Source organism: Candoia aspera, chromosome 1 (genome assembly GCF_035149785.1).
Source record: "Candoia aspera isolate rCanAsp1 chromosome 1, rCanAsp1.hap2, whole genome shotgun sequence".
Taxonomy (NCBI): Eukaryota; Metazoa; Chordata; class Lepidosauria; order Squamata; family Boidae; genus Candoia; species Candoia aspera.
The window spans coordinates 101,681,970-101,709,887 of NC_086153.1; the positions used below are offsets into that span (position 1 = coordinate 101,681,970).

Genomic DNA, 27,918 nt, shown 5'->3' on the forward strand with positions numbered 1-27,918 from the left:
ACCTCTAGAATATCATCCATCCATCTTGCCCTTGGTCGGCCCCTCTTCCTTTTGCCCTCCACTCTCCCGAGGATCAACATCATCTCCAGGGTGTCCTGTCTTCTCATTATGTGGCCAAAGCATTTCAGTTTTGCCTTTAATATCATTCCCTCAAGTGAGCAGTCTGGCTTTATTTCCTGGAGGATGGACTGGTTTGATCTTCTTGCAGTCCAAGGCCCTCTCAGAATTTTCCTCCAACACCACAGTTCAAAAGCATCGATCTTCCTTAGCTCAGCCTTCCCTGTGGTCCAGCTCTCGCAGCCATATGTTACTACGGGGAACACCATTGCTTTAACTATGCGGACCTTTGTTGTCTGTGTGATGTCTCTGCTCTAAACTATTTTATCGAGATTGGTCATTGCTCTTCTCCCAAGGATTAAGCGTCTTCTGATTTCCTGACTGCAGTCAGCATCTGCAGTAATCTTCGCACCTAGAAATACAAAGTCTTTCACTGCTTCTACATTTTCTCCCTCTATTTGCCAGTTATCAATCAAGCTGGTTGCCATAATCTTGGTTTTTTTGAGGTTTAGCTGCAAGCCAGCTTTTGCACTTTCTTCTTTCACCTTCATCATAAGGCTCCTCAGTTCCTCTTTGCTTTCAGCCATCAAAGTGGTATCATCTGCATATCTGAGATTGTTAATGTTTCCTCCAGCGATTTTAATTCCAGCCTTGGATTCCTCAAGCCCAGCTTGTGGCATGATGTGTTCTGCGTAGAAGTTGAATAGGTAGGGTGAGAGTATACAGCCCTGCCGTACTCCTTTCCCAATCTTAAACCAGTCCGTTGTTCCGTGGTCTGTTCTTACTGTTGCTACTTGGTCGTTATACAGATTCTTCAGGAGGCAGACAAGATGACTTGGTATCCCCATACCACTAAGAGCTTGCCACAATTTGTTATGGTACACACAGTCAAAGGCTTTAGAATAGTCAATAAAACAGAAATAGATGTTTTTCTGAAACTCCCTGGCTTTTTCCATTATCCAGCGGATATTGGCAATTTGGTCCCTAGTTCCTCTGCCTTTTCTAAACCCAGCTTGTACATCTGGCAATTCTCGCTCCATGAATTGCTGAAGTCTACCTTGCAGGATCTTGAGCATTACCTCACTGGCATGTGGAATGAGTGCCACTGTTCGATAGTTTGAACATTCTTTAGTGTTTCCCTATTTTTGGTATGGGGATATAAGTTGATTTTTTCCAATCTGATGGCCATTCTTGTACTTTCTAAATTTGCTGGCATATGGCATGCATTACCTTGACAGCATCACCTTGCAAGATTTTGAACAGTTCAGCTGGGATGCTGTCGTCTCCTGCTGCCTTGTTATTAGCAATGCTTCTTAAGGCCCATTCAACCTCACTCTTCAGAATGTCTGGCTCTAGCTCACTGACCACACGGTCAAACCTACCCCGATATTGTTATCCTTCCTATACAGGTCTTCGGTATATTCTTGCCACCTTTTCTTGATCTCTTCTTCTTCTGTTAGGTCCTTGCCATCTTTGTTTTTGATCATACCCATTTTGGCCTGGAATTTACCTCCGATGTTTCTAATTTTCTGGAAGAGGTCTCTTGTCCTTCCTATTCTATTGTCGTCTTCCACTTCCGCGCATTGCTTGTTTAAAAATAATTCCTTAGAAAAATGATGTAGACTTAAAGTAAATTATGGGAAAGGGGATCTAGAAAGAGGATGGCAGTTTGCATTTTATTTTTATGCAGATGCCTATTTGTTTGTCTCTATTTCTGATAACAAATCAGGACTACACAATATATTACAGTATGAGTCTGGCTGTTTCGGGGTTATCCAGAAAACTGCTTGACTCAGAAAAGGCCTTGACCCAGGCTTTTCTGGTCCACGTTCAGTTCTTGCACTCTTCCTCATCTGATGTAACATTTCCAAATGTGATGGACATCACATCAAGGATTGTTAGATCAGGGGAAGGCAGTTTGAGGTCCAAGGCCACAAACAGCCACCCAATCTCTCTCTCTTGGACCCAGGAGCCTATAAACCCCAAAACATTTAACTCCCACAAAACTCCTTCCCTCCCAAAAGCCAAGGGGAAAAATATAGAACATTTTGACTCTACCTATATGAGTAGCCTTGTTAAGCATATTTTTCTACCCAAAAATATTGAGTATGGTCCCTAGCCACCAAAAAGTTACCTACATCAGGATCAAATGGAAAGCGATGAAGAGAATGAAGGTCTTTCTTTATATAATGTAGAAAGAGTGATATGAATGATAAATAATACTTTGTCTTTCCTTATCACTGAGGAACCATAGCTAGCCCCTTAAACAACTGAGATTAGGTAAAAGCGATATATGACAAGGTGTGGCCTTATTACCTGGTGTGGGATGTGACACCTCTTTTTTCATTTCAGGTCTTACTCTCCTAGCCATGCTTTGTCCTCTAGTCATGCATTGCAAACTAACAAAGAGTGGTTTTGTAGATAAAAAAAAGAAAAACACACACAATTTTTAAAAAAAGTATCTAAATTAATATGCTTAGGAATTTGTGAGACCAATTTCCAGATATAAATATATATAACTTTTCCACCAAAAGATTAAGATTAGTTACCAGGCTAGAAATTAGGAGACCGTGAGTTCTAGTCCCACCTTAGGCATGAAAGCCGGCTGGGTGACCTTGGGCCAGTCACTCTCTCTCAGCCCAGCTCACCTCACCTCACCTCACCTCACAGGGTGGTGGTTATGGGGAAAATAGGAGGAGAAAGAGTTATAAGGTTTGTTCGCCACCTTGAGTTATTTATAAAAATAATAAAGGTGGGATAGAAAATAAAATAAAAATAAATAAAAATTAAATTAAATAAAAAAATGCTAGATTATGGAAGCATGCCTATCTCAAAGCAAAAGTTCTGAGAGTCAGGTGGCATATGAATTATTATTATTATTATTATTATTATTATTATTATTATTATTATTATTATTATTTAAAAAACAGGACTAGGTGCAATGAAGGGAGGGAGGGAGGAAGGGAGGGACAGATAGTAGGTAGATAATAATTTGTGCCTTCAGGTCAGTGTTGACTCCTGGCGACTGCCTGGGCAAGTCCTTGCAGTTTTCTTGGCAAAATTTTGGAAGTTGTTTGCCATTGCTTCCTTCCTAGGGCTGAGAGAGAGTGACTGGCCCAAGGTCACCCAGCTGGCTTCGTGCCTAAGGCAGGACTAGAACACACCGTCTCCTGGTTTCTAGCCTGATGCTTTAACCGCTACACTACACCAAACTGGTTCTCTCACTATGAGGGGTACTACACAGATACAGACACAGACACAGACACAGACACAGACACACCCTTCTTAGATTTAAAGTCTGCGTTTCTTTTGTGTGCTGTTTTGTAAGAGATCATTTGCACTCCATTTCTCACACTGGTCTGGCTGTACCTGGACAATATTAACAAAACAGCCTTGTCTAGTTGCAAGCTCCTCACTTCTCCCTTGCCAGCTCTAGCCTTTACATCACCTAATAAGAGGAGTGTAATGGGACTTTACAAGTACAATATCAAGATAATATTTCAAATGATGGGAATAGGCACATTTTCCTTCTCAGAAAGGAGGCAACCGTTTGAAATGTGGGAGAACTAGAGGTGAAAGTTGGCATGTAACGGGGAAGATAATAGCACTTCAACCTGATGCAGTCTTTTGAAAATGATGGCAATTTCATATTGCTAAGCAGTGGATCTGCACCATAAAAAATGGGGGAAAGAGGATGCAAATAACATCCTCTCTATATGTAGAAATGCAACTCTCAGGAGCAGGGAAGATTCAGTCCCATTTTGACCTGCAATATTAACAGTGAGCTATTTTGTACAACGTTCATCAGTTACTCTGTCCCAACATATTCCCTCCCAACTGCATACCACAATAAGACTGCTGAAAGATCCTCTCAGTGCCTAATCTTCAGTACTGTATAATATAACTTGACTATACTGCATGGTTCTTAAAACACCAAATACTCATCCATCTTATGTCGATGAAGATTCTCGGTCATCCAGGTGGAATTGTCTGTAGGTTGAGTCATGGCAACTGGATTTCTTTCTTTTTGGTAGAAACGTTTCGCTGCTTGTCCAAGCAGCTTCTTCAGTGTGGGCAAAGGTTGGTGAGGGGACCCCATATATGTCTTCCAGGGTGGCTGCATTGTCCCTACACCTGTTGTAGGGACAATGCAGCCACCCTGGAAGACATATATGGGGTCCTCTCACCAACCTTTGCCCAGACTGAAGAAGCTGCTTGGACAAGCAGCGAAACATTTCTACCAAAAGAAGGAAATCCAGTTGCCATGACTCAACCTACAGACTCATCCACCTTCCTTCCCACCTCCCAAACTGCAGTATTAACATGATGGCTGCATCTGTATTCCATGAATAGGTGAAGCTGAAGCAAGTGCCACAGTGCTTTCAGTAAGCAGAATCAGTGAAAGAAGCAAATGCTACTGTGGCAGGAAGATGATCAGGGGAAAAAGCAAGTACATGTATCTCAGGCTCAAGGAACAGTAGCAGTCTGTAATAACAATGCCTCCTTTCTTCTACTTAGCCTTTGATATCTGCTGAAACACTTACCTTACTTGTCACTCACTTCTTCTCTTGTCTCCCAGCTGTTCCACTTTCCCCCAGCCAGATAAAAAACAAAACAAAACAAAAAAACAATACTGCAGTCATCCCATTGCAGCTTGAGACTAGCTAGGTGAACAAAGAACAACAACGAGCAGTAAACCCCAAACCACAGTCTTGTAGATCAAAAGAATCCAGTAATTTTATTGGATGAGTTTGGAGACTGATGAGATCTTGGAAGGTATAGGAACCAGAGGTGAGACAGGCCCCTTTGCTCCTGGACTTCCACAAAAAACTAAAAACCTGGTTGTGTCAACATGCCTGGAGCATGAAGGGGAACGGTTTTCTTTGGGGATGGCTAGTGCCCTAGAAGGGCCCGTTGTACTCACAGGTTTAACTGCAAACTTAGCCATCTTAGATGGCATCTAACGGGGAAGATAATAGCACTTCAACCTGATGCAGTCTTTTGAACATGATGGCAATTTCATATTGCTAAGCAGTGGATCTGCACCATAAAAAATGGGGGATAGAGGATGCAAATAACATCCTCTCTATATGTAGAAATGCAACTCTCAGGAGCAGGGAAGATTTCTTATGGCTAAGTTTAATTGCAAACTTAGCCATCTGGATTTTATCATGTTTTATATTTTTACTGTTTATAATATATTTATTTTACTTAATTGGCACTGAATTCTTAACTTTGTTTTATTGTAAACTGCCCAGAGTCCCCCTTTTTGGGGAGATGGGTGGTGATAAAATCTGATAGATAAGTAAATAAATAAATAGGGAGAAAAAAGTTGGTCTACATCCAAATGAACCAACCTCTTCTGCACTTACTAGAGTAACATGCAGATAAGAAGACAAGTATCCCTCAGGTTTGTTAGCATTTCTGAGAATTTGTGATACAATTGTTCTACCAAAAATGTGTATAATTAAAATATTTATGTGGTTAAGGCAGAAGTCCCCAAACATTCTCAGTTCACAACATCCTTGGCATCTCAATAAGTTTTTCACAGCACCTGCAGCAGTTCCCAAACTGTGTGCTGCGACGCCCTGGGGACAATTAGGACAGCTCCATTTATTAAGTAGTAAAATATTCTGTGGTGACCCTGACAGTATATTGCAGTGCCCTGGGGTGTTGCAGCACAATTTCAGAACTGTGGGGTTAAGGAAAAAAACTTACACAGAAACAAAAAAGAATAGATTTATGAAAGCATACCTATGAAAGAGACATGCTGACCACACCACCCATAATATCCATCATGATACCTTTTCTGTAGCAAATTTCTTCATCAAAAATGGTGGATGCTATGTTTTACCTTATTGTTATCAGTAAAATATTGGAATAAATAATCTAAATTAAGATTGGTTCATAGTTGGAAGCTGGTTGGAGAGTTAGGGTTAGGGTTAGGGTTCCCTGGGATGAGTTTGAATCTGTTGATCTTGAGGAAGTGGACAGAGATCCTGAGATGAGCTCTGTGTCCCATGGGCTAGATCCCTGCCTCTCCTAGCTTGTATGTGCAGTTGGGGATTGGATGCTGTGCTATTGTGATCATTTTGCTGTGGGAGGGGGAGATGCCAGTGTCCTTGAAGAGAATGCTGGAATGCTCCTTCCCCACTTAAGGGCTAAACCTGGACCCAAGTCTATTAGATAACTGTGGCCCAGTCCCTTCCCTTTCACTTTCTAGAGAAGGTTGATGAGAGAGTGGTAGGGCGAAAGTTACAAAGGGCCAGCTCCTGCTGGAACAGTTGTGCCCAGCTATGTCAGGTATGCCAATTGTGTACTGTTCAAGAACATAAAATACTGCCAATTGTCACTTTTATCTTCACCACCTTATGTTGGACTACTGTGCTGAACAGGGGACTACATTTGTAATACAGAATGTTATGGCTGGCCTGCTGACCAGCACCATCCAATATAGCCATAAAACACCAGTACTGTGTGAGCAGCTTTGGCTGCCAGTTGGTTTCCACATGCAAGTGAAGTCCTACATAGCTTGGGGACTGGGTATTTGCAAGGCTGCTTATTCCAGGTAGAATCTGTCTGCTCAAGGCATACCTGTAGAGAATGCTTGTAGCAAGTCATGTCTAGAAGCTTTTTCCCCCCAACCTTCTCCAAATATTTCTTCTTTCAGATGATGCAGGTTCCAGGATCCATTTGCCAGAACAGGTGGATATGGCAGCTCAAGTGGCCTCTGGAATGGCTTATCTGGAATCCCAGAATTACATCCACCGTGATTTGGCAGCAAGGAATGTCCTGGTTGGTGATCACAATGTTTACAAAGTGGCAGATTTTGGACTTGCACGGGTTTTTAAGGTAGCCTGCAGTAGTATAATTTTTAAATTAATGTCTCAGATGTTTGGATGCATTAGCTATATTAGGCATGAAAGCCAATATATAATTTAGGAATTCATGCCCTAGATCAGTGTTACTTAAACTTTTTGCTCTCAGGGCTCCTTCCCACTTTTAAAAATTATGGAGGACTGTAGAAGAGCTTTTGTTTGTATGGGCTATATTTATACATTTACATTTATGGTTATGTTTATCAATATTTATCATATTAAAAATTAAGATTGATGCAACTGTAGAATATTTATTGAATCATGTAAAAATAACATTAAACCCATTAGAGGTTAACATGAATAAAATATTTTTCATGAAAAGTACCCTTTTTTTAAGAAATAAAAAAAAATAATGAGAAGAGTGACATTGCTTTAAAGTTTTGCAAATATCTTCAATATCTGGCAAATAATTTTAATTTCAAGGAACCGTGAAAGGGTCTTGGAGGACCCCCAAGTGGTCCCCAGACCACACTTTAAGATACACTGCCCTAAATAATATGACATCTACAGTACAAATGTGGTATTTAAGAATGGAATTGCTGTGTGCAGAGGCAGCATCTACTGTGTATATATATATGGTCTCTAATATTGGGAACAAAAAACAGTAATGATTGTCATGGAGTTTCCACAGTAAGAATCAGCTGATTGGCTGTAGCTAGAGACAAAGGCTATGTTTGGAAGTCACAGCAAGACACAATTCTAATTTACCCTGAAATGCGGTGTTGTATCTTGCTCAGTTTCTCCTAGCTGGATTTTCCTGACAGCAGCAGTGGCTAAATAAAAACTCCTTCTGTGATTTGTTTAGCATGCACATTTGGAACACTCATTGCTCATTCCTTGATCTGCTGGCCCTGCTGCAGACGTGCTGGCTTGTGAAAGGGCGAGAGGTTCTGGGCTGGTTTCGGTAGATTGGCTTTTTGCTTCAGGCCTGTTGGGATTAGGCCCTGTGTTGGGTTCCAGCAAATCAAGACAATGGGCTGCAGCAAATTTGTAGGTGGATTATTGTAGGTTAAAATGGCAGCATTTGCAGCATTTATTATATGATCTAAGACAGACTAGGATTCTTCATTCAGAGAGGAAGAGATCAGATACTTAGGAAAAGTAGTGTTTAAATTTGTGCTGGCTGTCTTGGACACAAGTAAGAAGGAATAGCATCCTCCCTTATTTATCTTTTTGGCCTTCTTGGTATCCAAAAATCAGCAACTTTAATTAAGAGGACTTACGGTGGGGACATGGCAGACTGAACAGCTGTGCCCACGGACTCAGCAGGCAGAACTGACAATGTGGCAGTTTTTTGGGGCTCAGGCAGGTTTTTCCTGAAGCCCAGGAGTGTTTTTCCAGAAAAAGGAAAACACTGAAATCACCCCATCTGTCCTCTGGACGGCTGCTTGCAGCCAGAAGATCAAAAATAGCATTCGTGTTCGACTGGTAAGAGCAAGCTGGGAGGCTGGGACGTCACCATTTTCCAAGCTGCGCTGTAGCCTTAATGTGACACTAAGACCGGGCACCCTATTTTTAAATAATCCAATTTGTATTTCTTTTAAGTATGTGTACCCTAAGAGAGGCTTTCTGCAGCAAGGAGAAGTGGGTTCTCTTGGTGCTTATTGTTATTTTGGGGATTTAATTTTTTAAAAGTTCTTAAGTTTTGGACTTCGTTTTCCCTCCAAATATTAAGGAGGATTGAGAGTAAATAATTGTCTCCTTGTTATTACTTTTGTACTAAATTTGAAGATATTAGCATTTTCCTATACGTTGAATCGGCTGTTTTGAACTTTCAGTTTTCTGCTTCTACTTTTCCTGGGGAACTGTCTGCATATCTCACTTTCGCTTGTGTAAACACATTCTGGAATTCTTTCGTATCTTCAACTTTCACTGGTTAAGCTCCTAGGAGGCGCCATAATCTACTGCTTGAGACATGGAGGATTTTAGACAGACTTTCTCTGACTTTCACCAAGATTTTCAACAGATTCTTTCTGACTCCTACCAAGTTTTTATGCAAGGCATTCAGGACACTGTGGAAAATTTGAGATCTAAAATGTGTCATCTGGTTGGGGATGTCGTGGATGAAACTGATAAATTTAATAGTGATTTGGATGAAAGTGTGTTTGCTTCTTTGTTGAATTAAGTCAAAATCAATTTGGAGGTGCCTGATTTGATTTTACCTGTCAGATCGATCTGATGAGTTCATTATAATATTTTATTCAAAAGAATGATTCTATCAAATTGCCTTCAGATTGAAACTTTAGGTCAAATATTTGTACTGCGCTTGTTTCTGTGATTTGTTTAACTACTCTAGAGAGCAGAGAGACCATACAGGAGCAACCAATTTGCCTTAACTTGCTGTAGAAATACGTAGTTTTAACAAGGTACACTGAAGTAATACAGAAATCTGGATGGTGATCTGTGTAGTCTTATTTAAGAAAAAAAAAGAATGAAAGAGTGAATATGTAAGTATTCCATTTGTGAAACTCAGAACAATGCACATCTGGGAAAGGAAGCAGGCTAACCTAAAAAAAATCTAATATATAAGTAAATAATTCTCCATTTATTCTTTGGAGTCTGTCAGCTCATTTTGCCTAAATTAATTGGTGCCACTTTGAACCAATATATTAATTTACACTTCTTGGAGTTTGCTTTTTAAATCCTGGAACTGTTTAAGTGATGATGATCAAAGTCAGTGTTTCTTTAGTGCCTGCAATTAATCACAAAACAAAGGTTCTGAATGCATTAGCTCTCGCTGTCACCTTCTTGCTAAAGGCCTCACATGAATCCTGTGGCCCTGCAGTCAACAGGTAGCTTACACTGCTGTCACTGACAGATTCAGGACTCACAGTAGTAGGCCCCAATTAATCATGGGCATACTGGTGTTGCATGGATGGTTGACAAAACAAGGACTAGGAATGAAGGAACAAAGGTTTTATCTGGCTAGTTCAGGTTGTCAGGGAACATCTTGAAAGTCCATTAATTTCAGCTAACGATCAACAAGCAATTTCACTATAATGATTATTAGGATTATGTAAATGTTAGCAAATGAAAAAAAAGGCTTTAAGTTAATTTGAATTTCACAATAGTGGAAATGAACAGATCTGGGCATTTATCACATTGTTTCTTGTTTGCATTAAATAGGTAGAAAATGAAAATGTCTATGAAGCCAAGCATGAAACAAAGCTACCAGTGAAATGGACAGCTCCTGAAGCAATACGCTCTAATAGGTTTAGCATTAAATCTGATGTCTGGTCATTTGGAATACTCCTTTTTGAAATAATCACTTATGGAAAAATGCCTTATGCAGGTGAGTGCTTTGTTTGAAAATCATGCTTTCAACGTTTTTTTAATTAGACTTCCTCACTTTTCTGCAGTTGATGGGAAAGCTTAATAAAGCTTAGACAATTTTTGTATGGAATAAAAACTCTTGGATGTCCTATACTAGGGGCTGGCAATGCAGCAGCTGCAAATGTTGCACCATCTACTAAACTAAATAGCACCGATAATCTCTAACATATATATACCGTATTTTAAAAATTAAAACAATTAAAATGTCACAAGGTTGATTTATACATCTATTTGTTTGCCACCTCCTCCAAAGCTGCTAAGCAGCTTACATCAATAAAATAATAAAACCATACATCTGTAAACAACATCTTCAGCTAAATTAGCACATTACTACCCAAAACTGCTGCTGTCATTTATGTGACATCCTCTGCCTCAAATGTTCTGAGAAAAAGCATCAGTTTTACACCTTTCCTGAAAGATAAAGAGGTAAGGGGCTGGCCTGAACTTAGAGGGACAAGCTATTCTGGAGCAAGGGGGCTGCAGCTGGGAAGGCCTGTCTTTGTGCTCCCCTTGACATCTGAGGGATCATAGCACGTGCTCTGGATCAGCATGTGTGGCAGATTCTCCTGGAGCATGTGGTCCCAGAGGTAATGATGTCCAGCACCACAAAAGGCTTTGTAAGTAGCAACTAGCACCTTGAATTGGGCCTGGAAACATAGGAACCGATGTAGCTTCTACAATTTAGGTATCACTCTGATGTGCCAGCTTTCATCTGTCAGCAAACTAGCACCTGGTCCAGTTTGTCAAACTCCATGTTCTCACATGAGATCTGGGACTTTGTATATTTTATATTTTTAAAAGAACCCTATACACCCACCCACCCACACAATCTTCATTGTAGAATACCCACACTATTGTGCACAGTTGTTCAGTGATCCCACCATCTGAAAAGACTGATACTCCTCTTCTTGCCTTATGTCTTCTGTTATGGCTGCTAATAATTCTAAACCATAATTTTAACTATTGTTTGTGGATTAAGTCATAATGGCAAGGTTCCTTCATAATACTAAGCCCCAATGGCCAAATTCATATGCTGCAATAACCATAGGCATTTGCAGGGAGGGGAGAAGGGGATCATGTGAAAAAACATACATTGTGATATTACAATACAAATCTCCTGGCATATGTACTTGTGTCTGACATCAGAATGAAAATATGAATGGCTAGGGGTTATGTTTTGACATGCAATGCAACTTTAACTATTTTTTGTCATTGGTTTTTGGGAGATGCCTATTGTATCAAGCCTTACCCACCCCCACCCCCACCCCCACTAAGTGAAAGGAAATAGTTAGGGTCCTGTGTCAATATTTGGTTAACAGAAGCAACTGCTGGCTCTACCATTAGGCAAACTGAGGTGATCACCTCAGGAGCTTATGGATAATTTTCTTGGCATCCTTACAAAGAACAGGGAGAGATTTCTGTCATTTCAGCAAAGACAGCAACATTTCTTGATTCAGTTCTTATATGATCCTGTTGAGAAGCCCAAAACTCTGAATTCGAGTTTTTCCATGTTTTTTAGCCATTTGCCAAAATAAAAGTTAGATTAAAATGGGTAGAATTATTTCTTGTATTAAAAATACTGATTTGCCATTACTGCAGAGATGTCAGAAAGCATGGAGTCTTGTGCAAAAGACTATCCCTGAGAATGCATCATCTCCCCAATTTATTTTAAATTAGCGTGTTTATCATCTTACACATGCATAATTTACAATTCTTTAAAACTACATTATAGGTCTGATGGGTTTTCAAGTGCTCCAGAAACTGGATCAAGGGTACAGAATTCCTCAACCAGCTAATTGTCCTCTAGAATTGTACAACATTATGCTACAGTGTTGGAATGTCGAACCCAAAGAACGGCCAACCTTTGAAACATTGCATTGGCGACTAGAAGATTATTATGACATGGATTCCACATCCTATGCAGATGCAAATACTTTTATACGTTGAAGGAATACATATTGCTACTGTTCAAGAACACTTTTTCTTTAGGAATTTAAAAAAATCTTTTAAAGTCAAAGTTGTAGAATGCAGGTACATCTATGTGTGTGCATGTGTAGGTTGATGTATGTGTGTGTGTTTGTATATATGTGTGTGTGTATATATGTACTGTCTGCAATGGAATTGGAAGAAGGAAAGCCTTTTCTGCAAGAGTAATGCATTTGTTAGGCTATTGCATGCTACATCAAACAAAGGCTGCTATTTTCACCAAAGTAACTGTGAGATCAATCTAACCTCAGAATAGATAAATGGTGAGCTTAAAATACTGGCAAAGGCTAAGGAATGTGTGTTTATTAAAATCTGTGACATTATGCCACAGTCTTGATGGCAGTATTTATACTGTAAGATTAAGGAAACTAAAATAGGCAGGATTTTTTCTCTCTCTCTCTCTGCTGTACAATGAAGTTATTCTTCTATTTATTATTTAAACAAGAGATAGTCAAGAACACAAATCTTAAACAGCTGCTGCACAAGAGGCATTGTAACACCGTACTTTTAATGCTTTGGAATGATTATGTGTACTTTCCAGATTCCACAGCTAATCTATTAAATCTCATTGATTTGGTTTTATGAAAGAATATGATTGTTCCTGTGCATAGCAGGACCTGTCCATAAAAACACTTTCCTGTACTTTTTTATCTTTTCTATTCATACTCTGCAGCTACAATGGCAATGTTGAGTTAGATGTTGGGAGTGCATATATGCAATGGATATATATTTGCTTTAGGAAAAAGAGGATACACTTGGGGAAACACGTTCTGCAGAAATAATGGGATTCTTCAAATGGTATCTGTTTGACAGTCAAGTGATGAGCTTAAGTTGGTAAATACAGCCTTTGTAATTTTTAAAAAAATCAAATATTACACAATTATATATGAGAACCTATCTGATCCCACTGCATTAGAGTGCCAGCCTCTACTTCTTTTAGCAGGCCCTGAGTAGGGCTCAGCTGCTTTCAAGCAATGATTTCAATTAATTCTGTCAACCAATTTTCTGATGTGGATGGATTTCTGCTTTTATTTGTCTGATCATGGACCACAGCACTGATTGTATTGGGCCACTCATCCTGTTTATGAATTGCCTACTGGAAGTCTTTAGACTGTACTTCTAGGAGTGTGGAAAGAATCTAGTGTAAAACATTGGCATGTTAAATAAAAGCAATTTCTCCAGACAGAGTTACTATTCGGTTAGACATCTTGCTTATTATCTTTTAATGGTGAGTTCTTTTAGTCTGTTTTATTGAGAACCACAATGCCAGTTATTTTGGCAAACGATTTTCCATAAATGGTAAATCCAGTGAGACTATGAAAAGTTTCTGACACTGAAAAGAAAATACATTATACATAGGACACAATGAGATCATGTTTAACTTCTGCAGGTATTATCAGGGACCAAACTTGCATGTTGAAAGCACCACCCTTCAGTGTGGTAAAAAATGGTTCACTTGCAGTAAAAATAAAATATAGACTGAAATCTTCCTCTCAAATTATTTCAATTCATTTTTGTAATGATAACTTTATTACAAATGATTCTTTTACAGTATGTTGGACTAATCTCTTCTATGAGTGACATTTAAGGAACTTGATTTCTGAAGCCTTTTATGTCCAGAATTCTACATTTCAGTTTTTTACTAGGATCACTGAAAAAATACCACCAGTTAGTTATAGTGGAGAGGGAGAAGGCTACTCAATTCAGTGACAGTGGTGGCATAACACCAGTGAGTCATTATCTGTGAACAGAACAATGTCATTGGTTTGCATTGTCTCTTTTCTGCCATGATGCTAGGGAAGGGACCACTATCTGCAACTGCATATACAGTAGATACTCAGTTCTAATTAAAAAAGAAGATTCTGTCATCCATTCTCAATATTATATTAAAGAGAAATGCATTTATTTGGCAATGAGGATTTGCTTATGAAAATGTAGTCTTAGTCACATAAATTGTTGAATGCACTCATGCTATATTCTATTTCAGGAGTAAACAAAATGCTTTGCTTTTGTCTTTGGTGGGCTAGGATGTATGTAAATGAAAAGGTGTAAGCACCATTAACGCACACAATAGTGTAATGGACGGTGAATGAATGATGCATGAGGGGAAGGAGGGATTCTAATAAAATCTAAAGATGAATTATTTCTATTTTTTTTAAAAAAAATCTGAAATTTTTATTATAGTTATCCCTTAGGGGGTGAAAAGCTTTCCAGAATTTTCTCCAAGTATCCTCTCTCAGTTTTGTATTTCCCACACAAATTGTTCTGGAATGAAGCTAAATCTGTAGCATTAAGTGAATTTGAATCACCAAGCTGTCAACAAAATAGCCTGGCTCTTTCATCATGCTAATCTATGGTTATTTAACCATTGTTTATTGAGAAGCCACAGAGACTTGGTTCATGCAACATGCTAAAGCATAACCAAGCAACCCACTTTATGATTTAATCCTAATGTTATGTATGGAGCCAACTGTTACAGTGGCTATCCACAAAACTAAAAACCTAACAAATCTTAGAAAAAAGAAAAGTCATGTTATTATGACTGCTATTAATGAACATCTCCTTGAGAATTTATCCTTCTTCTGGAAAAATTCAAGGCAATGGTCCCCCAAATTTCTTTGCTTATGGATCAGGTGGGATGGAGACCACATGTCTGCTTTTTATATAGCTAATCCCCTAATGTGCCACTTGGCTCTGCTGGTATATTCTTTTTCTTTGAGATGTAAGAGAAGAAAGAAGGAATTATAAGAGCAACTCACTACATAATGCATTGAGTTAAAATGTATTTTAACCTTACTCTTAGATTGGTTGTATGGATTTGGTTCCATAAAAAATTCCACATTGCTATTTCACAATGGCAAATTACATTTGTCTGATTTATGCAAGAATAGAGAAAGCAGCTGAAATACATTGGCTCATCTTTAATTAAGTTTTGACTTCATTTTATAAGGTTCTTTCATATTCATATTTATAGATTGTATGACTGTCTAGACAGGAGCCTTCCTGCTTTCATGCACATAAACTTTGAAGAATGGGCTTGTTACCACAGAAAGTTTCTTCAAACTTCCTGAGGATCTATTCAGCATATGAGTCCACTAAAGTTGGGCAGCCAATAAATTTAAATAAATAAATAAATAACTAAAATCATGCATATGCTGCAGAGGTTTCTGCTGTAACCCTCCACAGTTCTTCTGAAGTACATTTTGGCATTACCATATGAAGGAAAACAATTTTTTTTTAACACACAGACATAAAATATAAACCCCGGTCTGATACAGTACCCAAGCATAGAGAGAAGGAACTTAGAATGCTAACTGGCAATAGAACTGGCCAGAGACAATGGAAATTACTTTGATCACAGATAGGGGATCAATCACACATTAAAAGTACTACAACAAGAAGAACTAAATGTGCTGTAGGTTTGTACTGTAGTTCCTAATGCTTCTACAGAAAATTCTTCCCTCCATCTCAAAAAGTAAAAGCGAAGTCCACAGTCCACAAGTATCCCATCCATTATATAATATACTGTATTAAATAGAAGCCTCTAGTATTGATGTACACACCTAATAAATAATGAATAATATCCATTACAATCATCTATAAAATATCATATGAAACTCACTACACAGAAAGTTTGGATATGTTTTTTCTTGCAAATTACCCAAAGTAGCTACAGGATACCCAATATTTAAGTTATTCATAACATTTAGGTTATTCACTAAGCTAGCTTCCTAAATGAAGTAAAATGAAACTAAATTAAAATTTTATTAAGAAATAAAGATGAAGCTTGAAGTAAGAGAATAATAATAATAATTTAAACTTCTATGCCACCCAATTCTCAATGACTTCTTTTCCATCTCAGTCCAACAATGCATGTGTTCACCATTTTGTTTTTCCCACAATGCTTCTAAAATTATACTCTAATTTTACAGTGCTTCTAAAATTATACCCTAAAGATATTGTGGGATTATTATGGGATAATAATATCAGTTCAATTTGTAGAACAATTTATTAAAATAAGAGCATGCACAAAACCACTCTCCTATTGTTATAAGTTTTCAAGACATTTTCTCTGATAACATGTCAGCATTTCTGCCGCTGATGGAGAAGTACTGAATAGGCTGGAATTCCTTCCCATGTGGGGATTCCAAATCTCAAGAAGCAGTTATCTCTTCTCGCTTAAGTTTCTTTCAGCTTCCATGAAGTGCACCTTCCAGATGCAGGAGAATTTGTAAGGAAAGCCCTGTGTCTCTTATTGGGCATGAATGGCAGGCTGGTAAATAGCCAAACTGAGAAAGAGGCCAACGAAGGAAAGGAATGACACCATTTGTGGCAACAGTTTTAAAAAAGGGACCCAGGGACATCTGAGAAATGATGAGCCCATGAGCTTTATGTCTGCTCCCCATAAATTGATGAAAACAATAATCAAATAAAAAATAGTGGTACAAGTCTTGTTGAAGGAAAACCAGCATGGAATTTGCAAAGGCAAATCCTGTCTCATCAACCTATTTTGAGGGTATCTGCAGGAGTGTGAATGGAGATGCCCTGTTGACATCTTATACTTGGAATTTTCAAAAAGCCTTTGGCAAAATTCCTTATTAAAAGGTCTTGAGTAAATGCAGTGGTCATGGAACAAGAGGACTTGCTCTTTAAGGGATTACTAATGGGCTCAAAAACATAAAGCAAAAACTAGGAATGGAAAAAAAAAGTAGAGTCTGCCAAGGAGACATGCTGCAACCAGTGCTTTTTAAGTCATTAAAAAAAATGACCTCGACTCTTAAGCAGTGAGCTGGTAGATAGTAGCAAACTGTTCAAAGTGGTAAAAACCAAAAGTGATTTTGAAGAGCTCCAGAAGGATCTTTGGGTTAATGGTTAATCAAACAGAAAACACAGCTCAATTTAAGAAAATCTAAAGTGATGCACATTAGGGCAAGGACTCCTGTCTGGCCTGCCATCTCACATATAAACTGATGGAGTCTTCACTGTAATCAAGAAAAATGATCTTGATTCAAAGAATGGAAGCTGTGAAAAAAGCAAATGTTAGGGATCATTAGGAAGGGGCCTAACAATATGACTGCCGATACAAATCAATGGTATATCCACAACTAGGATAATGTGCCCCATTTGGGAAAGGAAGTGCCAGAGCTGGAAACAGTGCAAAAGAGGGCAACTGAAATGATGACGAGGCTCAAACACCTTCTTTACAAGAAAATACCATAATGTTTGAGACTCTTTACCCTAGAAACAGGGCAAGTGAGGGGGACTTGATTGAGTGGTTTGACATCATGCATGGAGAAAATGGACAGGGTTAAGTTTTGTCCCCATCTCAGAACTGCCACCAGGAGTTGTCTTATGTAGTTGATCAGAAGGAGATTTAGAACTGTAACTCTTCATGTATAATAAACCTGTGGAATTCAATACCACAAGATGTAGTAACAGCCACCAACTTCGTAGGCTTTAGAGGGAACGAATTCATAAAGGACAGCCCTGTCAAAGAATAAGAATCTTGAAATTCAGTGTTATTCCCAAGCTGGGGGAAGCATGCCTCTAAATGCTAGTTGCAGGAGAACAATAGTAGGAGAGGCATTATGTCTCCATCTCCTGCTTGAGAGGCCCAGAGACATCTGGTTGGCCACCTTGGGAAACAAAAGACTGGCCTAAAATGGACCTTGGTTTGATCCAGTAAGGCTCTTCTTATGTTCTAAAGGGGTCAGAAAAAAATGAATAATAATAATAAAAAAGAATTATTTTACAGAATAATTCAGAAAAGAAGGCAGAAACTTAGGCAGCGTATACTAACAAAAATCATAGCAGCTGAAAGCACCAAGCTGAACTTGGAGGCCGATCTTCAAAAAACTAAATAGGATCAGGCCTAGTTAACAATTAGATGATAGGCCACCTCAGAATCTCAGAGCTAAGAATTCTTTCCAGCCCTGAGAGATTTGTATCAAGAGTGATTTGAATCTAGTGCTTAACTCCAATTAGAAAAAGTAATTTATTGCTAAACAATGGACTAGAATTATATCCTGATTAAATTCTGTCCCATTGTTTGCAGTGTGAGAAATATGATGACTTTTCATCCCAAATGTTTGATACACGATTGGAAACAAATGAAATATACTTTTCCATTTTACCTTGAAGGACATTTTTGTGGCAGGTGGAAAGAATAAACCTTCTTAAATGGCATTAAGTCATCTGAGCAAGTGGTCTACTGAGATTGGGTTCAGTGCCTGGTTAGATTTATATCTCACTTTTTCTTTTCTCTTTTTTTAATAAGAATTTTATTAAGTTTCAAACAAAGATAAAAGCTACAGAAAAACAAAAAACTACAAAGAAAAAAAGAGAAGAATCTAAAAAAGTGTGGAAACACAAGAGAATTTTTTTTTTCAAAGTTACAAAAAGAGGTGACTTCCAACTTTTAACAGCAAGGATATACAAAAATTTCCCTAATCAATCCCTTACTCTATATTAAACCAAAATCACATTATTTCTATAAATCATTCCACTGGCACATTGTAAAAATAACTAAATACAGTTACTCCCTCCCCTTATATTAAAAGAAAAAAGAAAAAAAAAAGAAAAATTTATACAAAGCTCCTAATCAACTCCCCCGCAAAAAATAACATTTATTTAATTATTTCCTTCTTACTACTATTTTATACATTCCTGTCTACTATAATAAAGATCAAACTAAAAAACATATAAATTGTCTGCCATTGTACTTGATAATACAACAATTTTAATAATCTTACTCATATTAAACCCAAAACCATCCAAATAGACATTTTTTATTATACCTTAATAATCTAAATCCAAATCGTTAAAGATAAATGAAGTCAGCCAAACCCTAAAAGCAATCCAGATAAATATTCTTTAACGCTTATTCCACTTCAAAATAAACCAGAGCATTTACATATCCCCATAATGTGCACAGAGATTTTTTCTTAAAAAAATTGAACAGCCCAACTGGCCCCCTCAAAAACTCTGACTTCTCTTCTCTTCTCTTCTCTTCTCTTCTCTTCTCTTCTCTTCTCTTCTCTTCTCTTCTCTTCTCTTCTCTTCTCTTCTCCCATACATAGTACCTCCTTCTTTTCCAAGGTGTTCCACCAGAAGATGAATTTCAGTTATGGCTTGCAACTCGCTCTCTCCCTTAACATTCTTCAACTCGACTGTCTGATCTTCATCCAGCATTTCAACAGAAATCCTGATCTCACCCTTAGAAGAGACATTTCTGTCACTGTTAAATTCCTCACTTTCATCCATGACATCCCCACCAGGTAACACATTTTAGACCTCATATTTTCCACAATGTCCTGAATGCCTTGCATAAAAACTTGGTAGGAATCAGAAAAAATCTCTTTAAAATCTTGGTGGAAGTCAGAGAAAATCTGTCTAAAATCCTCCATGTCTCATGCAGTAGATTATGGTGCCCCTTAGCAGCTTAACCAGTGAAAGTCAAAGCTATGAGAGAATTCTGGAATGTGCTTACACAAGCAAAAGTGAGATATGCAGACAGTTCCCCAGGGAAAGTAGAAGCAGAAAACTGAAAGTTCAAAGCAGCCATTTCAATGTGTAAGATAATGCTAATATCTTCAAATGTAGTACAAAAATATTAACAGAGAGACAATTATTTACACTCAATCCTCCTTAATATTTGGAGGGAAAAGAAAGTCCAAAACTTAAAAAGAACTGTTAAAAAATTAAATCCCCAAAATAACAATAAGCACCAAGAGAACCCACTTTTCCTTGCTGTAAAAAACCTCTATTAGGGTACATGTTTGTTGTTTATTCATTCAGTCGCTTCCGACACTTCGTGACTTCATGGACCAGCCCACGCCAGAGCTTCCTGTCGGTCGTCAACACCCCCAGCTCCCCAGGGACAAGTCCGTCACCTCTAGAATATCATCCATCCACCTTGCCCTTGGTCGGCCCCTCTTCCTTTTGCCCTCCACTCTTCCTAGCATCAGCGTCTTCTCATTGTGTGGCCAAAGTATTTCAGTTTTGCCTTGAATATCATTCCCTCAAGTGAGCAGTCTGGCTTTATTTCCTGGAGGATGGACTGGTTTGATCTTCTGGCAGTCCAAGGCACTCTCAGAATTTTCCTCCAACACCACAGTTCAAAAGCATCTATCTTCCTTCTCTCAGCCTTCCCTGTGGTCCAGCTCTCGCAGCCATATGTTACTACGGGGAACACCATTGCTTTAACAATGCGGACCTTTGTTGTCAGTGTGATGTCTCTGCTCTTAACTATTTTATCGAGATTGGTCATTGCTCTTCTCCCAAGGATTAAGCGTCTTCTGATTTCCTGACTGCAGTCAGCCTCTGCAGTAATCTTCGCACCTAGAAATACAAAGTCTTTCACTGCTTCTACATTTTATCCCTCTATTTGCCAGTTATCAATCAAGCTGGTTGCCATAATCTTGGTTTTTTTGAGGTTTAGTTGCAAGCCAGCTTTTGCACTTTCTTCTTTCACCTTCATCATAAGGCTCCTCAGTTCCTCTTTGCTTTCAGCCATCAAAGTGGTATCATCTGCATATCTGAGATTGTTAATGTTTCTTCCAGCGATTTTAACTCCAGCCTTGGATTCCTCAAGCCCAGCATGTCGCATGATGTGTTCTGCGTACAAGTTGAATAGGTAGGGTGAGAGTATACAGCCCTGCCGTACTCCTTTCCCAATCTTAAACCAGTCCGTTGTTCCGTGGTCTGTTCTTACTGTTGCTACTTGGTCGTTATACAGATTCTTCAGGAGGCAGACAAGATGACTTGGTATCCCCATACCACTAAGAACTTGCCACAATTTGTTATGGTCCACACAGTCAAAGGCTTTAGAATAGTCAATAAAACAGAAATAGATGTTCTTCTGAAACTCCCTGGCTTTTTCCATTATCCATCGGATATTGGCAATTTGGTCTCTAGTTCCTCTGCCTTTTCTAAACCCAGCTTGTACATCTGGCAATTCTCGCTCCATGAATTGCTGAAGTCTACCTTGCAGGATCTTGAGCATTACCTTACTGGCATGTGAAATGAGTGCCACTGTTCGATAGTTTGAACATTCTTTAGTGTTTCCCTTTTTTGGTATGGGGATATAAGTTGATTTTTTCCAATCTGTTGGCCATTCTTGTGTTTTCCAAATTTGCTGGCATATAGTATGCATTACCTTGACAGCATCATCTTGCAAGATTTTGAACAGTTCAGCTGGGATGCCGTCGTCTCCTGCTGCCTTGTTATTAGCAATGCTTCTTAAGGCCCATGCAACCTCACTCTTCAGGATGTCTGGCTCTAGCTCACTGACCACACCGTCAAAGCTATCCCCAATATTGTTATCCTTCCTATACAGATCTTCCGTATATGTACTTATGTATATGTACTTAGAAATATAAATTGGGTGATTTAGAAATGGGATGGCCAGTCTTAGTGTCCCATCAAGGCTACAGTGTGGCTTGGAAATGGTGACGTCCCAGCCTCCTGGCTAGCTCTTACCAGTCGAACACGAATGCTGTTTTTGATCTTCTGGCTGCAAGCAGCCATCCAGAGGACAGATGGGGTGATTCTAGTATTTTCTTTTCTCTGGAAAAACACTCCTGGGCTTCAGGAAAAACCTGCCTGAGCCTGAAAAAACTGCTGCATTGTCAGTTCTGCCTGCTGAGTCCGTGGGCACAGCTGTTCAGTCTGCCATGTCCCCACTGGAAATCCTATATCTCACTTTTTCTTGAAGAAATCAAGGCTTATCTGGGTATACATCTTCGTTCTGTCTCCACAATAGCAACCTTGTGAAGTAGGCTGGGCTGAGAGAAAGGGAAAAAATAATTCTCCCAGGTCTTGGAGTCAGGCAGTTTTGGAGCCCTTGCTGGTTACATTTTGTGTTTTAGGAAGTGTGGTTTGTCTGGACGCAAAGGGTTTTCTTTTTCTTTTTTTAGTGTGAGCCACCTAGATTTGTTCTGGAGTTGGACAGCCTCTAAATCTCATAAATAAAATAAAAATAAAGTAAAATACTAGATGACATTGACTTAGTTTTTCCCTTAAAAGAAAAATGCATTCAATAGATTCAACATAACCTTGTAAAGTGTCACTCAGAAGCCTAATAATATAAACAGTTGCTCCAGAAAGAAGAATAACTATGCGGTTGGTTGTTTTTTTTCTCAGCACTATCTTTAATTCAGTTATACAAAGCAGAACCTGAAGTACCATGGATATATTTTTTAGCAATTTCTAAAATCCCCAGTAGATGGAGGTAAAGATTTTTATTTTAGTGCACCTTCAAAGATAACTAAAGGGAATACACTTACACCCTTTGTAGGCACCCTATTGATAGGTCTACTATAGCTTGCAGATTTTATAGTGAAACCCCAAAGCAGAGACATTAGAGGCCTTACATAGATTTCTATTGTTATGCTACAGTATATAAAATGTAGCAAATAAAAAGCATTTCTCACAGACCACCCAGGCAAGCACACTTGCAGTCAAGCAAGCTGGCATGATTACCATCAGGTTCAATATCTGCTGATGAAAGGTTTAAGGATTCACTGTGCCCATTCCTGGGTTTCATCCTAAGGTTATAGAATCATTATGTCTTACAACATTTCAAGATTAAATACATAGGGTGGGAAGGTAGGTAGGTAGGTAGGTAGGTAGGTAGGTAGGTAGGTAGGTAGATAGATAGATAGAGATTTGATGTGCCATTTTGCTGGAGCTCATTTATTCATTAATTGTTGAGTGAAAAGATGTATTTGCCTTGCAGGAAATATTCCCATCAGCTTACAAGACTCTGAAACACGTGAAAATATGAGATCAGTTCAGAGTAAACAACAAAACTGCAACCACGAAAACCAGCAGGAGCAGGGGCTGAAGTACAAGGACAGACTGAAACAAGCATGCATTCTGAAGGGTTTTTTACACTAGCAATGCTGAAGCCATGCTTTTCTCTCTTGAGTCCTTGCACTTGTGGGGCCAAGAACCAAGAATTCTTATATGTTCTTATATGTTCTTATATGTTCTTATATGTGTCAAGCTGAGGCATCTATTGGTTGAAAAGCCAGAAAATAGGAGCTCCAACTGAGTCTTCATGCTCAAGAGGCTCACAGAGGTATAATGGATCCATGATCCAAAATATAGGTTTTAAAAGATGGTGGAGAGGAGGAGAAAAGAAAGAAGTATTTCCCAAAAAAGAAGGTGAGGTGTTCTTGTTTCTTTTTTTAAAATTCCCATGTAAGTTATCTTCGAAAAGGCAGGCCCATTTTTTACCCCTTGACCTAGAAATGAAAGTTAGAAGACAACTATAATGCAAACAGGGGGAGAATGGCAGTTGATTTAGGAAAGCAAGTGCCTCACTCAGGTCCCTCACTTGGAAGACGGAAATGAAGGTAGGGGGAAGAGAAAGAGCAGGGAGAGAGAGTGAAGCCGCTTGCCACCACATATCTCTTGCTGACTGGGAAAACTGGACCCCACACTGCACACCTTGCTGTGCACAGATAATAGGCTAGGAAGAAGGGAAAGAGATGGAGAAATCGTTGGTCCCATACTGTCAGAGGAAGGCAGTTGAGCTGAGTACAATAGTTGAGTTGAATGTAATAGTGAAGGTGGGAGGAGAAGAGGGACACTTTTATGATGTGGAAAAACAAACTGTAGAATCCATAGGGAAGGGAGGGAAAGCCAATTCTGAAGGAGACATTATACCTAAAGTTCAGGAAATAGCTTGTTAAATCTCCCAGAAAGACAGTGGCTGGAGTATATAAACAATGCATTCTAATAATAGTTGTCTACTGAGAGTCTCAGAATCTACAGAGAACCAGTTTGGTGTGGTGGTTAAAGCATAAGGCTAGAAACTGGGAGACTGTGAGTTCTAGTCCCACCTTGGGCACAAAGCCAGCTGGGGACCTTGGGCCAGTCTCTCTCTCTCAGCCCTAGGAAGGAGGCAATGGCAAACCACTTCTGAAATCTTTCCAAGAAAACTGCAGGGACTAGTCCAGGCAGTCACCAGGAGTCAACCCTGACTTGAAGCCCCCACAAAACCAGAGAACCTCACTTTCTCCTCATACGTCTCACTTCCTCACAGTCTGCCATTTTAAAATCGTGATTTCTGTTTTCATTTCAAAACTTTGTGGTCCCAGAAAGATTATAGGATCCTTTCACTGGATAGGCTTAAGGAGAAGCTAAACAACCATTTCTTGGGATTACTTTAATTTGGATTCCTGCAAGGAACAAGGAATGGCCTCAATGGCCTCAGTGGCCTTTCCAATTCTATAATTGTATTATACAAAAATCAAATCACAAGCCAAACTCCAGTTTACTTTGACATGCTATTCAATTACACCAAAGCAAAAGAAAAGATGTAACATCCCCAAAACACTTCATGCATTACAATCATGTTGACATATAATTAGATGTGTGGCAAGGTCAGGGCACATGCAAATGATTGGGGAAGTGACAGGTTGTGTAGAAGTGAGAGGCAGAGGTGCAAAGAAAAATAAGAAGACACCCACTCTTTATTTTGGCACATTTTTAAAAATAGAACTGTGTTGTTATAATTTACTCTTCTTTGGGGGGATATGTGTTAAATGACATAAAATACATGCCCTGTTATATTCAGTCTTCCTGGGAGAAGCAGTTGCCAGTTCTCTACTTTTGAGAGGTACAGGTGGCCACAGCCCAGTGATGCTGCTTCTCCTCTGGAACAGCCTCCCTCTGGAGCTGAGGCTATGTCTGACCTTGGCTGCCTCTGGAAGCAGCTGAAAATGGAGCTCTTCCAAAGGGCATTTGGGATCTGAGATCTGGTTTGGGGTATGTTTTAAAGGTTTTATTATTGTTTGAATACAAACCAGCGACGGCAGATGTTTTCATAGACCTGTCAAACTGCTGAGAGTCCTATGGGAATGTGGTGAGGTGTAAATGTGCTAAACTGATAAATTAATAAATAACTATGCACAATTGTCTTCTGTTTCAGTAAACAACGTACCTGAAATTAGGTCCAGAGGCTAATAATCAGCCAGTGCAACTGAGACACAATAGGTCAGCTTTTCCCAAACTAATGTCCTTTAGATATCAGACTTCAACTCCCATAATTACTGGCCAGCATTTTGTATAAGGGCTGAAGCCCGTGAGGCAGGTAGTAGTGCTGCTCAGGCCAAACAGAACCATTATATAAACACTGAATGGGTGCAGTCCAATCTCAAAGCTGGGAAAAACATGATCAACCCATAGATGCACACATGCTTTCATTTCCGTGTTCTGTAAGGTAGCAGAGGTGTCTGTGGGATCCAATGCTTTCATCAAAACTAGGAGAGCAGTGTTGTGTTGTTCCAGTGCAAACTCCACCCCTTTCATGCATTCATGCATGCATGCACTATCACAATGCACATACCAAAGGAGCAGAGGTTGTGTCACAATGGTGCAACAGTGCAATGCTGCTTGCATCATGACATCTCCTCCCCCATGGAGGCCTCAGCATAGTGGGAAGAGATTCTTTGTTTCTGTGACTTCTTTCACGTCTGCAATAAAGCAACTTCTCAAACTGTGTCAAGCTTGTGAAGCTGCTGCTGCTAATTCCTGAATGTGGGGTTAATGTGGCCACTGCACATGCCAAAGCACTGTTTTGCTTTTGAATCTAAAGCATTGCACAGCCGTAATTTTGAAGATGGCCCATTCCACTCAAACAGTAATTTCTAAACCTGCTTCAAGGGCTGCCCCTCAGAGAATCCACTACAGTAATCCATCCTCATTATAACAAGTATACCAAAAATGCCTGAGCAAAGTCTTGTTTGGGCTGAAATTTAATATTTCTTTTTTATTCTTACCTGATAGAGTGTTTTGTCCAAAAGACAGCAGAAAAAGGAATTGCAACCTGATATGTAATGTAACTTGCATCCAGATGGTTAGTTGCATCTGAATGACAATGTCCCATTGGAATGGTCCACTGTGGCTTCTAATGCAGTGGGGAAAATGCTTCCCATCAAGGGCTACAAGTTGCAAGCTCACGATCGGGGTCTGATTCAAGGCCACTAAACCTTATAAATTCTACGAAGAATGGAAAATGAGAGCTATCTGAAGCAATTTGCTATGGTATGAAATACACCCACAGGGCACAATGGAATTGGAAAAAAAAAGTGCTAAAGAAGTATAAATTGTTTATTGCCTGGCCCTTTCTTGGTTTTATATGAGAAGTCAAGGACTTTTTTAAACATTAAAATTTTAATGCACTTTTCAGCATGGTAATTTAAATAAAGTGCAAGCATCAAATATTGATTTTGAGTTAACTTATGACTGGGATCTAAAACCTAATGATAATATTTCCTAAAGCTATGCAGTGTTGACCTCTATACTTTATTGTCTTTTATATTTTATGAGTAAAATTAAACTGCAGCCCCAGAATTGAGGCGTATAGTTATATCCTGTGATTAGAAATGCATTTCTCCCAATCTGGGGGGAAAAAAAAAATAAAACCTTTCCTTCAGTCCTCTGTTGAGGTTTTCCTTTCCACTTGGAAAAGTTTTCAGTTTCTTTCTCCAGAGATATTTTGTGTCACATGCAGTCAATGTTTCCTTAAGCACTAAGCCTCACTGTGCTCCGTGTGGCTAGGAGAAACAGGCTTAATCTCTGCTAAAGGGTGGTGGTGGTGGTGATCATGTCAAACTACAATACTCCGCCTTTTTACTTATGTCCATAATTTTAACTTCAAATGACTGAGCTATAGAACTTAATCATGTATCATTTTTAAACATGATACAGTTGGGGAAAACTGAGGGTATGTTTGCATGAACACTGAAGCGTAAATTAATCAACTGCATTAGGCCATTCTTAGAGTATGGAATAAATATAAATTTAGGTTCTGCCTGAAAACGCCTTTGTGGCTTTCAGCGCAAGAAGCATTTTATAGACAAGAAACCTTAAGTAAACATAAATGGTTAAATTGCTGTGATGTACTACAATTTCTTCCAAGGGATTGTAAAACTAAATGAAGAGAAGATTTGTCAACAGAAAGTTATAGTTTTCAATGGTTTTCTTATGTACAATTATCAGAAAGGTTTGAAGTGGGTAGAAGATTTTTGGTTTTGAACGAAGTAAGACTAGTTTGAAGTAGAATTTTGTACTAATGATGGAAATGTTATTGCTAAAATGTATAAACTTTTGCTGAAATATGAGACAGAAGAAGAACAAGTGGAAGAATGTATGATAAAATGGGCTAGAAACTTTGGCTATAATATATAAACAGATCAATGGGAAAATATGTGGTTGAAAGGATTAAAATTCACATTATGTTCCACGCTTAAAGAGAATTTTTATAAAATGATGCATTGTTGGTATTTGTCACCAGAGAAATTGTCTAGAATGTATAAAGTTACTTTGAATCTTTGCTGGAAATGTGAACAACATGAAGAGACATTTTCTCATCTTTGGTGGACATGTAAAACATTTTGCACACAAATACATACATTAATTCAGAAGTTTTTAAAGGTTAAAGTGCAGCTGAAACCACAGACTTTTCTTTTGGGATTACTAATCAGGCAATGAGAAAAAAGTCATGGAATTTTGTTTTTATATATGACAACTGCAGCAAAACTATTATATGCTCAGAAGTGGAAAGGTTCGACACCACCCACAATGGAGGAACAGTTGGTGAAAATGATGGAACTTGCAGAGATGGCTAAATTGACTTCCTTGATTAGAGAAG

At 38.8% G+C, this 27,918-nt stretch overlaps 1 protein-coding gene across 1 annotated transcript in view; it reads left to right on the top strand.

Annotated features, from left to right (window-relative positions):
* Nucleotides 1–13,445, top strand: part of FRK (fyn related Src family tyrosine kinase) — a 59,259-nt gene extending 45,814 nt beyond the window's left edge. The window contains exons 6-8 of the mRNA XM_063310892.1: nt 6,728–6,909; nt 10,062–10,227; nt 12,001–13,445. Of these exons, the coding sequence (XP_063166962.1) occupies nt 6,728–6,909; nt 10,062–10,227; nt 12,001–12,215 (563 nt within the window). The 3' untranslated portion in view covers nt 12,216–13,445. The remainder of the gene's footprint in view (nt 1–6,727; nt 6,910–10,061; nt 10,228–12,000) is intronic.
* Nucleotides 13,446–27,918: the final 14,473 nt, after the last annotated feature.